Raw genomic sequence first — 15,958 nt, 5'->3', positions numbered from 1 at the left:
TAAACTGCCCAACAGAAAAAGCTCTGTGGGCAGTTCACAAAAATCTTCTAACGTATCAGTGCCCTTCCATATACACATCTTATCAGTATCAATCCCTTTCACTTCAGCCAGTTTCCATCTATGGCTTTATTCAGATCAAGGAAACAAGGAACCTGCATGCTAGAGGGTCTACTCTTGAACCTATTATTAAGAATATAGGAAGCTGCCTTTGTTGCATCTTGTTCAGCAATGGGCTACTTGTGGTCCTCTGGATGGTTTGGCCTACAACTGCCAGCAGACGTCCCCAGCTTAGCATTTTCAGCAATCTTCGGTAGTTGTTATCTAGTACAGATGATACCACTCTAATGGTAGAGAGTGAAGAGGAACTAAAGAGCCTCTTGATGCTGGTGAAGGAGGAGAGTTCAAAAGTTGGCTTGAAACTCAACATTAAGAAAACTAAGATCATGGCATCCGGTTATCTCACTTCCTGGCAAATAGATGGGGAAGAAATGGAGGTAGTGACATATTTTATTTTCCTGGGCTCCAAGATCACCGCAGATGGGGACTGCAGCCAAGAAATTAAAAGATGCTTGCTCCTGGGGAGGAAAGCTATGGCAAATCTAGACAGCATACTAAAAAGCAGAGGCATCACCCTGCCAACAAAAGTGCGTATAGTCAAGGCTATGGTTTTCTCAGTTGCAATATATGGCTGTGAAAGCTGGACCATAAGGAAGGCTGAGTGCCGAAGGACTGAGGCCTTTGAGTTGTGGTGCTGGAGGAGACTCCTGTGAGTCCCTTGGACTGCAAGGCGATCAAACCAGTCAGTCCTAGAGATCAACCCTGACTGCTCTTTAGAAGGCCAGATCCTGAAGATGAAACTCAAATACTTTGGCCACCTAATGAGAAGGAAGGACTCCCTGGAGAAGAGCCTAATGCTGGGAACAATTGATGGCAAAAGAAGAAGGGGATGGCAGAGGATGAGGTGGCTAGATGGAGTCACTGGGGCAGTTGGTGTGAGCTTGGGTGGCCTCCAGGGGACGGTGGAGGACAGAAAGGCCTGGAGGAATGTTGTCCATGGGGCCGCGAAGGGTCAGACACGACTCCGCAACTAACAATAACAACTAACAAATCTAGTATTTTGGAGAAGAAATTTCCCAGCCCTACCTGGAAATGCCTGGGAGAGTCATGGACCTGAGATGATCCACCTGCAAAACATGCACTCTGTCAATAAGATATAGCCCTTCCATGGGTTGCATATTACATGGAATGATGGAAGAGTAGGAAGAGACCACCAAGGCCATCAGCTCCCACCCCCTGCTTAGTGCAGGACTCCAGGTTAAAGCATCCCCAACAGGTGGCTGCTTCTGGAATGTCTCCAGTGTGGGACAGCCCAACTCCTCCCTAGGTCATGGGTTCCATTGTTGCACTGCTTCAACAGTCAGGAATTTTTTTCCTGCTATCTAGCTGGAATCTGGCTTCCTGTAGCCTGACCATGTTTTTCCATGTCCTGCATTCTGGAATGATCGAGAAGAGGTCCCAGCCCTCCTCCGTGTGGCAACTTTTCAAAGAACATAAAGAGTACCATAATTTCTCTCCTAAGTCGTCTCTTCTCAAAGCTAAACATGACCAGTTCTTTCAGTCTTTCTCATAGTTTCCAATCACAGACCATCTTTGCTGCCCTTCTTTGGACCTTTTCAGTTTGTCTTCATCCTTCTTAAACTGTGGTTCCTGCCATTAGATGCAGTATTCCAGATGAGGAAAGGGGAACTAGTACTTCACGTGATTAGGAAGTGATACTTCTATTAACGCAACCCAAAATAGAATTTGCCTTTTTTAAAGGTGCATCACATTGTTGACTCATATTTAACTTGTGATCTACAATTCCAATATCATTTTCTCACTCAAAGAATTGTAGAGTCAAGTATTCCCTTTTACTACACAGTTGGTTTCTTTATTCTCAATGCAGAACTTGACATTTGCAGTGCATTTTTATAGAATCATACAATAGTAGAGTTGGGTCATGAAGGCCATTGAGTCCAAATCCATGCTCCTGTTGCAGGACACCAGTTTATACCACCCCAGTCAGATGATGGTCCAGTTTCTTTTTGAATGTCTCCAGTGTGAGAGAGCCCACCACCTCTCTAGGTAACTGGTTCCACTGATGCATTGCTCTGACAGTGAGGAAATTTTTCCTGATGTCCAGCCTGACTCTGAGTTGTCGCAACTTGACTTGATTATTCCGTATCCTACACTCTGGCATCAGCAAGAAGAGATCTTCACCTTCCTCTTTGTGACAGCCTTTGAGGTACTTATAGAGGGATATCATATCCCTCGTCTTCTCTTCTCCAGGCTGAACATGCCCAGTTCTCTATCTCTCCTCACAGGGCAGTCTTTCCAAACCCTGGATCATTTTTGTTGCCTCCGCTGGACCCTTTCTAATTTACCTGCTTCTTTCTTAAATCTTGGTGCCCAGAACTAGACACATTATTCCAGATAAGATCTGACTACTGAATATAGGGGAACTACTACTTTTCCAGATTTGAAAGTAACAGTTCTGTTGAGCCACATATGTATTCCCCATCTTGTATCAATGTATTTGGTTTCTTTTTCCTAGGTGGAAAACTTGGCACTTGACCCTATTGAATCTCATTCTGTTGTTTCAGTTTGTCTTCTAGGGTGTTCACTATTTCACCCAGTTTTGTATTGTCTGCAAATTTGATTATCTTTCCTGGCACTTCCTCATCTAAGTCATTAATAAAGTTGTTGAAGAGCACTGGGCCTAGGACTGAACCCTGTGGAACCCCACGAGTTACCTCCATCCTGTTTGAGAAGATGCCATCTTGCTTTTCCTCCAAGTTCATAGATAGCTTTTCCAGGTGCCACTCCATTTCATCCCCCCAATAAAGCTGACAGGTGGGTTCGCTTGAGAAACAGGGACTAGTCAAAGGCAACCCAAAGCTAGGTAACAGACTGAACTCAGCCCGTCCTGGTGTCAGCCTGGTGCACCAACCTGTTCACTTGCACTTACGGGAGATATGCTGCCCAACAGGAAATTGACCTGCAGAGATGCTGTGCAAACTTTAATGTTAACGAGCAAAACAACACAAGGGGCTTAGCAGTTGTTTGCTGGTTCTTTCCCAGGGATGTGAAGGGCCTGGGAAAGCCCTTCCGCCAGAAAAACTCTTTCCTACTCAGGAATGAAATCTATCATAATTTAAGTCTGAGTTCATTTACTAGTCAGTGATGGCTCATTAGCTTGAATAAACATTGCAAAAGCTGGTTGATAAATTATTGGTAACACTTCTGCAATTTAATTACACCCAGCAATAAAAAAATACCTGAGCTGTTTAGAGTTTGGTATGATTCGTATCTCACCAGATCCCTCATTGTCAAACAAAGACTGTGCATGTGACTTAAAAGAACTGAAAATGGCAACGTACATCATGCAATTCTTTTGCCCAGTAGAAAAATCGATGTTGCCCATTCAGTAATTTTTATTTTGAAGATGTTGAGAATACTTTCTTCCTGTCTTCACTTGGAATACAACTTTCTTTCTCCATCAGCTTCCTCTCTTACTGCCTTTGTTGCTGGAACTGTCCCTCAGTTTGGTAAAACTCATCCAGTGGCCCAAATGATTGTTATCAGCATCATTTAAAACTTTGGTATCACCACTCCCTCCTTTCATCCATCATTGTTTGGATTGTCTAACACATGGCTAATTTTACTTGGGGATTAATCATCAGCTGAATTGCCTCTACTCACCCCATTCTTGTATTTGGGCAGAGAGAAAAGGACTCCTCAATTGAAGGCAGTGATAGGGAATGTGAAGACAATTCCTGAAGACAACTGCTATGGAACCTAGCCGCTTTTCCTAATAAGGAATGATGGGAGCTGTAGTCCAGCATCATCTCGAGGGCCAGTAAGAATGGAAAGAAGATGTCCCCTGTTCGCTGGCTAGGCATGTTGAGTCTCACCTTCCTTAGCAGGGCTGGCTTCTACGTACCACAGTGAACACATGTAGGAAGGCAGTTCCTCATCATATGGCTGGGCAGGACAGAAGACAGGACAGACGATCTTTCTATTGTAGGGGTGTAGAACCTTAGCCCTAGCAGTCAAACCTGGACCTCTGGTTTTCCATCAAAGATCACGCCCTCTCCCCCAGACTGGGCTCCTATCCTCCAATCATCTACCAGTTGGTGCTTCCTTTTGTGCCTATTTTTCACCTGTCTAAATGGTTGAAATGTCTCTCCTGTGACTTAGTTACTAGCAAGAACTGTGCACTAAAATAGGCTGGGATTTTTGGGATTTTGGCTCCACCCACCACTGGACTGCAACTTCTGGATTCTGAAGTTGAGTTCAGACCTCATTCTGAAAAAGAGGTTCAGCACCCAACTTCCATGGGTTTTCCTGCATGATGTAGTCTTGTCCCCTCCCAAACCAATTTTGAGTTTGAGCAAGGAGAGCACTACATCAGACGCATGCTGACTTATTCCTTTCTTATGAACTGCATTTCTATCACAAAGCCAGTTCTGGATTTAGGGGAGACAGTGCAACCCAAGAAAGAAACCAGCATTCTATGGTCCTGCTGTTAGTTTCTGTCCCAAAGAACTTCCATTCTGTTAGAAGTATTCTAAACTACTTTATGGAAGATGCCATTCAAGAGTGATGATTTTAGGAAGGGCTGCAAACTCCTACAGGTTATTTAAAGATTTAGCTTATTAATGGTTGACAGTAATTTTTTAATCAAGAAAGGTGCAAGTCAAGGGCCTGGTTGTTTATTCTTAATTTACACTGATATGATATTCTATAATTAGGAGAGTAGCTGTGGCTTATGAAATTGTCCATTAGCTCAAAACTGTTGAAGGTTGAGTAAACAAACCTTTAAACAAATTTAATAAATAAACCAAACATTAATTACATTGAATTAATGCAACATCTGACTTTTTGGATGTAATCTGGTGTATTGCACCCTTGGTTCCCCTAAGCCTTCTTACTGGTTTGTGTCTTCTGCAGAACAGGAGAAGTGATGGACGCGATCTCCACCTGCCCGCTGCTTCTGCTTTTCACATCAACTGGATGGCTGATTTTGGCAATCTGGCAGAGGCGCTTCAGACAGGGAGGGAGGGAGGTTGGAGTGCTGCCGGTCTGTTCCCCACCTCCCTGAATGCTCCCTTTACCCTTCCCTAAGGCCAAGTTCCCAGGCTCAGAGAAGCAGGTAGAACGGTTCTTTCTGCACCAACTGTTGGGGCAAGGGGGTCTGAGCATGCAGTCCCAGCACCAGTGTTGGAGCTCTGCTTCTGCAAAGGTGACCATCGCGTGGGTGGCCATAGGATCCCTCCCCTAGCCCATTCAGCAACTGAAAATGCTTAACTTAGTTGTCAGCTCTCATTTAAAACAAAACAAAGAGATGGGAGGCTTCATTTGCAGGATGGGGCGAAATGTATACAGTCGCCCTAGAACAGTGGTGGCGAACCTATGGCACTCATGCCGCAGCAGGCACGCAAGCCAAGTCACCCCAGCAGCCGCGCATCGGACAGCAGCACACACAGGGGCCATGCGCATGCTCGGAAAGGAGTAGTGGCGCCAGGCGAAGCTGTCACGAGCCGCGACTCATTAGCCACGACTCATCCGAGCTTTCGCATGGCTGGTCAGTGCGCTGCCAAGGGGAGGGAGGGAGGGAGGGAGAGTTGCTTGGACTGGCTATGAGTTTTTTCTAAACTAAAACCTCAGTATTCAGGTTTTATTGCAGTGTTGGCACTTTGCGATAAATAAGTGGGTTTGGGGTTGCAGTTTGGGCACTAGGGTCTCTAAAAGGTTCGCCATCACTGCCCTAGAACGACTTTTATGCACAACCAAAATGGAAACTGCTCTTCTGCAGACTACGGGGATAGGGAACACGTGGCTTTCCCATCATCCTTTACCACTGGCTTTGGCGGCTAGGGCTGAGATGTAGTCCCACATCCCCTATTCCCCTCCCCACGACTTTAGACACATTAGAACTCACACTATGCTGTACATGACTGATTATTTTACGAGCAGGCCTGGTACAGTTGACATACGGATCACTTCCCCAAATTCAAAACCAGTAACACTCTGCCTATTTCATCTCAGTGCAACCCACTAACCGCACTAGCTTCAATAATAAAAAATAACAGTATTTCAGCTTACCCAAACTGCAGCCACATTGTGCATGTCCCTTGCTTATTAAAGAGAGATGGAAACAAGGTCACGCCACTGGTGCCACTGGCAGACTTCCTCTGTTAGTTTGGCTTCTCCTCTCCCTGAACTATTTCCATTGTAACGAGTCGCTATATAAATTATGAAACTTTAGAAATTGGTGGCTGAGTTTGCTTGCTTTCCTCTTCCTTCCTTTTGTGTTATGCCTTTTAGATGATAAAAGATTATAATCAGATTGTCTTCTTTTTATTAATCATAAGAGAGCTGCTCTGGTGGGCTTTTTGGCTGAGAGTCAGTAAAAACACTTTAAATGAATAATAGATATGATGGCATTTGCTGGATGTCATTGTTCCAGTGGATTTTGTGAACACATCCTCTTCACACCTCCCTTGACACTCTAGATCAAAACAGGGTTTCATTTAAGTAGAGCTTAAGGAGCCAAGTGGACTTTGGGGAGCCCAAAAGTACGGCACGAAAGCAAAGCATTTCCTTGTCATTTGTCCACTGATGTCCTTGTCAAATATTCACTAGGGCACTGCTTGTGAACAATGCTACTCTTGTGGCAAATTTTCTAGGCCAAGCTTGGTTGTGGAGAAGCGGACCTTTCTTCTATCCAGTTCCCAAAAGACAGCTTGTCCTTGGCTCCCTGTGTTCGCAAAGGCAGTCAACACTACTTCTGAAACAATGCATGAAAGATTGTTTAGGTGGTGCCCAGGTGCCTCCTCCGAGGTGAACTTTAAGGAAAATACAGATAAAATTTCCATGTACCAAAGAACAAAACAAGCAAATAAACAGGCTTGCTTTCTCTCTCTCTCTCTCTCTCTCTCTCTCTCTCTCTCTCTCTCTCTCTTTCTTTCTTTCAAGAAATGTAACATTATTAGTTTTTGTTTGGAAAGTACCTAGAAGAGTGTTGCATTCCCAAATGCAGTCTCCAAAATTCCATTCCACCCTGCGAAAGACTCAAAAGTTAACTTGAAGAACATTTTGTCCTTTATTCACTGGACCAACTATCAGATAAATATTTTGGCATCAAAACATTAACATGGGCTAAATTACATATTCCCATCAGACTAAGTTAACAGACTACTTTTTCACACCACTGACTGCAAAATGCAGTGCAGGACAACTGCAGCAAATGTTTGACCTGGGGCAGAAGTAGCAACTATAGCGCAGGAGACTTGAAGTTCCTTGAGAAATGTTCGATGAACACTTTAGAACAGAAACATACTTAAATATGTTGCCAGAATTTTACTTTTCAAATGCATTTAAGCAAGGTCATGAAAAATGAAAATATTCAGATGTTTGGCCTAGCTTTGCTTGCCTTGAGGCAGAAGACAGCAAACCTTCATTTCAGGATTTTGTGCAAGAGATACAGGGCCATTCTGATGATCAGATGGGAGACAGCAGCACCGAGAGCCCTTCTCATTGGCTTCTCCCTAACTCAGGGGTCTCAACCTCGCGGCCTGCGGGCCAATTGCCGGGACGGACGGGGCACGGGGGAGGGACCCTGCGGCCTACAAAGCGCCGGCGGCGCCCGGGCCGGCCTCCGGGAGCAACACGGATGAGCGGCCCACCACCACCGCTTGATGCGACCCAGCCTCACCCAGACTCTACTTCCAGCGGCCCCCAGGTAAGCTGAGTTTGAGACCCCTGCCCTAGCTCTTTCCCTTTGCTGGAGGACAGAGAGCTGTATGCCACACCACCTTAAGAGCTCCTGTCATGATGGTTAAAGTGCGAATCAAATACTAATCAGCTTGGTTTCTGTGGATGGAACAGGGAGGGGGCAGACAGCTTCTCCTTCCCCTCAAGCAGCAACATGTCTTAGGTTGGTCCTGGGATGTGGAAGGGAAGGAAGATCTTGGAGGCTGCCTGTTTGTGATTCTCCACATGACAGGATCTTAATGATGTAGAAATGCAGAGACACGGAGTTGTTGGGAAAGATAAAGGTCAGTATTGACAGAAGCAGGAAGCAACCTATCAAACAGCAGATCAGGGAACGGAGATGCAACCTTGGGGTTACACTACTGAAGATTCAGAACTGCAGTTTGGGTCTACTCTTGGACTCAGCCCAGGCCCTCTGGTGGCCAGGAGCCAGCCTGCACACTGAGGTTAGTATGTCAACCGCACCCATGACCACACAGTCGCTTCCCATTTCATGTACATTCACACTGTACATGGGACTGCATTTGAAATCTGGGCAGAAACTGAAGCTGCTTCAGAATGCTGTAGCCAACTTGTTGATCAGAGTGTTACAGGGAGCAAATAACCCAAGTGTTATAGAGACTTGGGTTTTATAGGCTACTGGTCTATTTCTGGGTAGAATTCAAAGTGCAAGTTATGAGCAATAACACCCTATAAAGCTTGGGACCGGAATTTCTGGAATTCCATCTTCTCCCATATGACCCTGTCCCCATTTCTTAAGATCTTTTGCAGAGGCCCTTCTTTCAGGACTTACAATCACAGGCAAGTTCAGTGGTTATATGAAATGGCCTTTTTCGTAGCTACTTCCAGACTAGTGAAGGCTTCCAAGGGAGGCTAGGCTTGTTCCCTTACCTTCTGCTGGCAGGCAGGCAGGCAGGCAAATACTGCTTGATCCAAGAAGGCCTATGTAAGTGGACCTGTTGGGGAGGGTGCTGTTTTCATTCTTTAACTATTGTTTTTACCCCATCTTAATATATTATTTAAAACAGTTTTAACTGTCCCTGTAAGCCACCTTGAATACTATTTTTTGCTAAAGTACAAATCAAATACATCACTCAATCAATGAACCCCACCCATCATTCCAAAACCATCCATCACCTGGATCATGCAATTCTGCACTTATTTCTGTCAAGTTTCTTGCCCACCTCCTGCATGCAAGGGCAATTAAAAATATATTTCCTTGTCCAATCCAAAACATTCAGACTTAAAACTAACCTATTTCAAAAAATTCCAGCAAGAAATAAAAGCTACCAAAAAAAAGTATGCTTCAGCACTTGGTGAATATTCTGTAATACTTTTCCAGTCACTTTCTCCTAGTGTCCAGATTTCTTGGCCAACTGCACCTTTCTATACACTTACCCATGTAAAGGTGCCAGCTGCTTTAAAGTGCTGCAGTGCCAGACTTGCCTGGAAAAACAAGCATAAAGGTATGAAGAGCTTGCACAATCACGAGCTTTTCATCTCATGGCCAGAATTGCCCTTAAACCAAAAATGGAGACATGCCATTCAACACTGCACTGACACCACTAAATCAGATGTACAAGTGGGAAAGAATGGCAAGTCCCATGTGTCGCCACTGATGCTCCAGGGGATTCAGGCCTGGGCTTGGACTGGCTCACGCTAAGATATTCAGGCTCTTGTTTCTAAACCGTTCCAGTGTTGCTCTGGCTGTGTGTCCAGGACCACTGTACTGTTGGAAGGTGAACCCTTGCCCAGGTCCCCTGACACAAGTTTTCCCGTAGAAGCATCCTGTATTCGGCACCATCCATCACACCTTCGCTCTTGGCCAGTTTCCCACTCCTGGCTGAGGTGAGGCACCCCCACCAGATGCTGCTGCCGCCACCACCACCACGCTGCCCCGTGGGATGGTGTTCTCAGCACCACAAATGCTGTTGGCTTTGCACCACACTTTGGAGCAAGGCCAGCAAGTTCATTGCCGGTCTTGTCAGACTGGAAAAACATTTCCATGCTCGCTGTGTCTCCTACATGCATTCTTGCAAATTCCAAAAGGCCTTCGTTTTAGCAATGGCTTTCTTCTCACCAGTCTTCCATAGAGCCCAGCTTTGTGAAGCGTTCAGGTGACCCTTTTCCCAGGGAAAGTAAATACTTAAGCAACCAACAACTGCCAGTTTGTTCTGGTTTACTGAACCTTCATGCCACAACAGAGATATTTTGCACCTTCACAATGTTAAAAATCTTGTGTATATCAAGTGGTAACAATACCTATTCAATCCATTTCAATTCCAAATTTCCCACGGAGTCCATGGAACTTAGAGCATAATAATTGCACTCAGGATGGCAACACAAACCCCTACAAACTCTGTTAGAGTTACTTTTCAGTAGACATGCTTATGCTTATACTGAAAAGTGTTAGCATTCTTATTCAAACCAAATAGAAGCTTTAACTTGTGCATGTAGAGTATAACCAAATACCCAACACCAGTAGTCATTTTTAAAAATCCAATAATCTTGGCACAATTAATGATTTTCGTGAAGATACTGAATACTTTTATATTTTTCAGCTCATTTCATATGGATTTCTTTTCAAATCTTAATAATGAATGCATTTGGCATTAATATTTTTAGCTGCACCTTAAGAATTTCCTTTGGAAACCACTTTTGTATGAAAACTGATTGATGTCTAAAGGAACGCCTGCTTCCATATTTGTCCTCCTGCCCCTTGAGATCGGCAGCAGAGGCCCTCCTCCAGGAACCCTCCGTGAAAGAAATTAGGAGGGTAGGTACCCGGAGGAGGGCTTTCTCTGCGGTGGTGCCCCACCTATGGAATGTGCTCCCCAGAGAGGTCCGCCTGGCGCTGTCGTTACTTGTTTTTCGGCGCCAGGCCAAGACCTTTTTATTTAAACAATATTTTAATAATTATTAATATTATTTATTGGTTTTAAATTTTTAGCCAGGATGAATCCAGATTTTCTATGTACTTATCTGTATGTTTGTTTATTTATGATGTTGGAAGCCGTCCCAAGGCTTATGCGAATGGGACGGTGTACAAAAATTCCAAATAAATAAATAAATGTCAAACCATACATAGAATGGCACTTCTAGGCAGTACCTGTTAGACATCATAGCTTGACTCACAATGAACTGCGATGTGTCATTCTACATGTCTCTAACACAGTTCTGTTACACTGAAATATAATCTTATGATGCGAAGAACGATCAGAAGCTAAATTCCAACAGAACTGAACTGGTATTTCTTGCACTCACAGATCAGCCATGCATTTCGTTCTCAACCACCTCATACAATCATATCGGCCTGACTCTCACGAACCAACTTCTGCAATGCAGTTGCGAAACTTCCATTTCATGATCTGATTTCCCAGTACTGTCTCCCTAGAATGGGTGTGGATAATCTGTTAGTTTCATGGCACACTTTTTTCCGCAATCCAAGCGTCTGTTGCCTCGGTAATAAAAACACCATGCAGCTGCTTCCCGTCAGCCCTAATGGGGCTTTAGACTTGGTCTTTAATGGGCGACAACCACTCCAATTGCCACTGGACTGGTGCAAGCCTCTTCTCGGAGCCTTCAGTGATTTGAGTGCAGGCTCAAGTTTTTAAAAACCTAAACGGTTTCCACGGAGGAACATTCACAATTACTCTAGTGAACTGGAGTAATGCGTGCACACACCCATCTGTCATTTATTAAATTTGACTCAAATACCAGAAAATTATAGCACTATTGTGACTCCTTCGAAGGGATCTGAGGAGTGCTCAGGTCGTTATCACACTGCCCAAGGAATTTTCTCAGTATACTCAGTGACAGGTAAGATGCTGCACTGAAACAAATTTACGACAGTTCATGTCTTGGTCAATTCTTTTGATTCTTCTTTGCCACCCGTATCTTCAACCAGACCTTTAAGCCGGGATAAATGGTGTAAAGCCCTGTAAACGAGGCAAAAACAAAAGGCTGTATAGCTTACTTATATGAATACTTATTGGCAGGCTAGTGATACAACGAATTCTGAGTCAGCCTCAGGGTGTCCTCACACCGCATGTTCAGCACTCTTAGAGAAATGACCAATGGCAATAAAAGAGGTAAGCAAATGCTATCATCTTCATATTTCTGTGCACATTTATGTGCTATTCTTGGGGTACATCAGAGCACAGCAGAGGTGCATATTACTCCTATACTGCAAAAAGGTCTGAGCACTCAAGTGATTGTCCTTCTTAGGGACATAAAAGAAGCCCCGCTAGATCAGTCCCATAATTAATCTAGTCCAGCATCCTGCTTCCAGCCTAGGGCACCCAGATGCTTCCAAGAATGCTGCACCGCAGCTGAATTCTAACAAACCCCAGTGTACTCTCTTCTTCCAGGATGGAGATCATTAAAGATCACACGAATAGCACCACAATCACAGGTAACTATGTTCTCAACTGGTAAGTTTATTTTAAAATCTCACTTGTTTAGGATTCTTTGGCTGAAAAACAACCAGTTGTATCAATTGACAGCATAGTCTAGAAAATGGGGAAGTCAAATTGATTGAAGGAGATACTGCTTCTGGATATAACTATTATAATTCCCCAGAACTTCCTGCATGTTGCTGCAGTGAAGGAAATAACATAAACCAGGGCATCCTTACCAAAAGTTCAATCCTGAGAAGTCCCACCAACATAGTTTTTCTTCTCATTAAGGGAACAGGAGAAGAAAATAAAGTGAACAGTGCTTCCTGGGACTGGACACTGGTGTAGATGATGATGATCACTACTACATAACATTATTATATTATATTTACATATTATATTATATGATCCAGATGTTATGATTCCACACATGGCTGCAGCAAATGGGGGTGATTCGGCAGGGTGAGGGAGTAAATATGCATACCGAGACCAAAGTGCACTGAACTAGTCCAAGTTAAACTTGTTTAGGGATTTCAGTCTCAGGAAAAAATACCATGCTCACCTCTGAAGGGACCTTCTTACAGGGATCACATCGTGATCAGACAGCTTAAATTTCACATCTTCCTCTAAAGCCTGAAAAAGAAGGAAAGCTCAAGGGTACATATCTGCTGCTTTAAAATATCCTTAACTCACCCCCGCTGGGAAACTACAGAGAGAACATTTCAAAGGCCATTTACATTTCCTCTGCATTAGCCAGCAGGCACATTCCTGTTTTACTAAAATACAGCTTTACTCCTGTCTTCAAGTGTGAATTAACCTCTTATTTAAAAAGGACGAACCCTTTCTAACAAATATGGCATTATTAGTTATTTAATATCTTTATCAGCCAATTGCCTAATCTCTCTGGGTAGTTTCCAACAGCACATTTAAAATACAATAAAAATCACCATATTAAAACATCATTAAAATACAATCTCCTTCATGGATCACTGCCTTGTCATGGCGAAGGGGCTTGCATAGCTCAATGAAGCTACGAGCTATGCCGTGCAGGGCCACCCATGACGGAGAGCTCTGACAAAACATGATCCACTGGAGAAAGAAATGGCAGCCCACTCCAGTATCCTTGCCATGAAAACCCCATGGACAGTACCAAAAGGCAAAAAGATATGATGCCAGAAGATGAGCCCCTCAGGTCGGAAGGTGTCCAATATGCTACTGGGGAAGAGCAGAGGGCTAGTACTAGTAGTGCCAGAAAGAATGAAGCGACTGGGTCAAAGCCGAAAGGACACTCAGTTGCTGATGTATCTGGTGGTGAAAGGAGAGTCCGATGCTGCAAAGATCTATACTCCATAGGAACCTGGAATGTAAGATCCATGAATCAAGGCAAGCTGGATGTGGTCAAACAAGCGATGACAAGACTGAACATCAACATCTTAGAAATCAGTGAACTAAAATGGACAGGAATGGGTGAATTTAATTCAGATGACCATCAGATATCCTACTGCAGGCAAGAATCCCTCAGAAGAAATGGAGTGGCCTTCATAGTGAATGAAAGAGTAGGAAAAGCAGTATTGGGATACAATCTCCAAAATGACAGAATGATCTCAGTTCGAATTCAAGGCAAACCATTCAACATCACAATAGTCCAAGTCTATGCCCCAACCACTGGTGCTGAAGAGGCTGAAGTTGACCGGTTCTATGAAGGCCTACAACACCTTCTAGAATTAACACCCAAAAATGATGTCCTTATCATCATGGGGGATTGGAATGCTAAACTAGGAAGCCAAAAGATGATGATGATGATGATGATGATGATGATGACATTTCTATACCGCCCCTTGCCGAAGCCTCGGGGCGGCTTACAACACAATAAAATACACTGAAATACAATAGAACATAATAAATTACCATTAAATACAAACATACGAAAAATACATTGAGTTACAAACATAATAATATAAAATTAAAATTATCAGTATAAAATAAGTAAATAAATAGTATAGGAGGAGAAAAGAGAAGGAAGAAGAAGGAAGAAAGATAACTGGAATGACAGGCAAGTTTGGCCTTGGAGTACAAAATGAAGCAGGGCACAGGCTGGTAGAATTTTGTCAAGAGAATACGATGGTCATAGCAAACACTCTTTTCCAACAACCCAAGAGATGACTCTACACATGGGCATCACCAGACGGTCAACACAGAAATCAGATTGACTATGTGCTCTGCAGCCAAAGATGGAGAAGCTCTATATAGTCAGTAAAAACTAGACCAGGAGCTGACTATGGCTCAGATCATGAGCTTCTGGTTGCAAAATTTAGGCTTAAATTGAAGAAAGTAGGGAAAAGCACTAGGCCACTCAGGTATGACCTAAATCATATCCCTGATGAATATACAGTAGAGGTGACAAATAGATTTAAGGAATTAGATCTGATAAGAGTGCCTGAAGAACTATGGACGGAGGTTCGCAACATTGTACAAGAGGCAGCAACTAAAACCATCCCAAAGAAAAAGAAATGCAAGAAAGCAAAATGGCTGTCTGAGGAAGCTTTACAAATAGCTGAGGAAAGAAGGGAAGCGAAAGGCAAGGCAGAAAGAGAAAGATACAAACAATTGAATGCAGAATTCCAGAGAATAGCTAGAAAAGAATGCCTTCTTAAATGAACAGTGCAAAGAAATAGAAGAAAACAATAGAATAGGAAGGACCAGAGATCTCTTCAAGAAAACTGGAGATATGAAGGGAACATTTCATGCAAAGATGGGCATGATAAAGGAACCAAATGGCAGGGACCTAACAGAGGCAGAAGAGATTAAGAGAAGGTGGCAAGATTACACAGAAGAACTACACAACAAAGAGCTTAATATCCCTGATAACCACGATGGCGTGGTCAATAACCTCGAGTCAGACATCCTGGAATGTGAAGTCAAATGGGCCTTAGGAGGTCTGAGCAACAACAAAGCTAGTGGAGGCAACAGTATTGCAGCTGAGTTATTCAAAATCCTAAAAGACGATGCAGTAAAAGTGCTACACTCAATATGCCAGCAAATTTGGAAAGCTCAACAGTGGCCACAGGATTGGAAAAGGTCAGTTTACATTCCAATCCCAAAGAAAGGCAATGCCAAGGAATGTTCAAACTACCGCACCATTGCACTCATTTCACATGCTAGCAAAGTTATGCCCAAAATCCTACAAGCTAGGCTCCAGCAGTATGTGGACCGAGAACTACCAGAAGTACAGGCAGGATTTCAAAGAGGCAGAGGAACTAGAGATCAAATTGCCAACATACGCTGGATCATGGAGAAAGCTAGGGAGTTCCAGAAAAATATCTACTTCTGCTTCATTGACTATGCTAAAGCCTTTGATTGTGTGGATCACAACAAATTGTGGCAAGTTCTTAAAGAGATGGGAGTACCAGACCATCTTATTTGCCTCTTCAGAAACCTATATGCACGTCAAGAAGCAACAGTGAGAACTGGACACGGAACCACTGATTGGTTCAACATTGAGAAATGAGTTCGGCAAGGCTGTATACTGTTGCCCTGTCTATTTGACTTATATGCAGAGCACATCATGAGAAAGGCAGAGCTAGATGAATCACCAGTTGGAATTAAGATTGCTGGGAGAAATATCAACAACCTCAGATATGCAGATGATACCACTCTCATGGCAGAAAGTAAAGAAGAACTAAAGAGCCTCTTGATGCGGGTGAAGGAGGAGAGCGCAAAAGTTGGCTTGAAACTCAACATTA

General features: G+C 43.6%; 1 protein-coding gene across 2 annotated transcripts in view; it reads right to left on the bottom strand.

Moving 5' to 3' along the window:
• Window positions 1–11,471: 11,471 nt before the first annotated feature.
• CUNH18orf54 (chromosome unknown C18orf54 homolog) overlaps window positions 11,472–15,958 on the bottom strand; it is a 19,133-nt gene continuing 14,646 nt past the window's right edge. For both annotated transcript variants that reach the window (XM_044431565.1, XM_044431564.1), the window contains exons 7-8: window positions 12,778–12,848; window positions 11,472–11,756 (exon numbers count right to left, since the gene is read on the bottom strand). In XM_044431565.1, the coding sequence (XP_044287500.1) occupies window positions 11,672–11,756; window positions 12,778–12,848 (156 nt within the window). In that variant the 3' untranslated portion in view covers window positions 11,472–11,671. The remainder of the gene's footprint in view (window positions 11,757–12,777; window positions 12,849–15,958) is intronic.

The sequence above is a fragment of the Varanus komodoensis genome, unplaced genomic scaffold, assembly GCF_004798865.1.
Source record: "Varanus komodoensis strain SLA01 unplaced genomic scaffold, ASM479886v1 scaffold22, whole genome shotgun sequence".
NCBI lineage: Eukaryota > Metazoa > Chordata > Lepidosauria > Squamata > Varanidae > Varanus > Varanus komodoensis.
The sequence above is the reverse complement of the archived record's forward strand: the minus strand, read 5'-3'. Positions and strand labels throughout refer to the sequence as shown.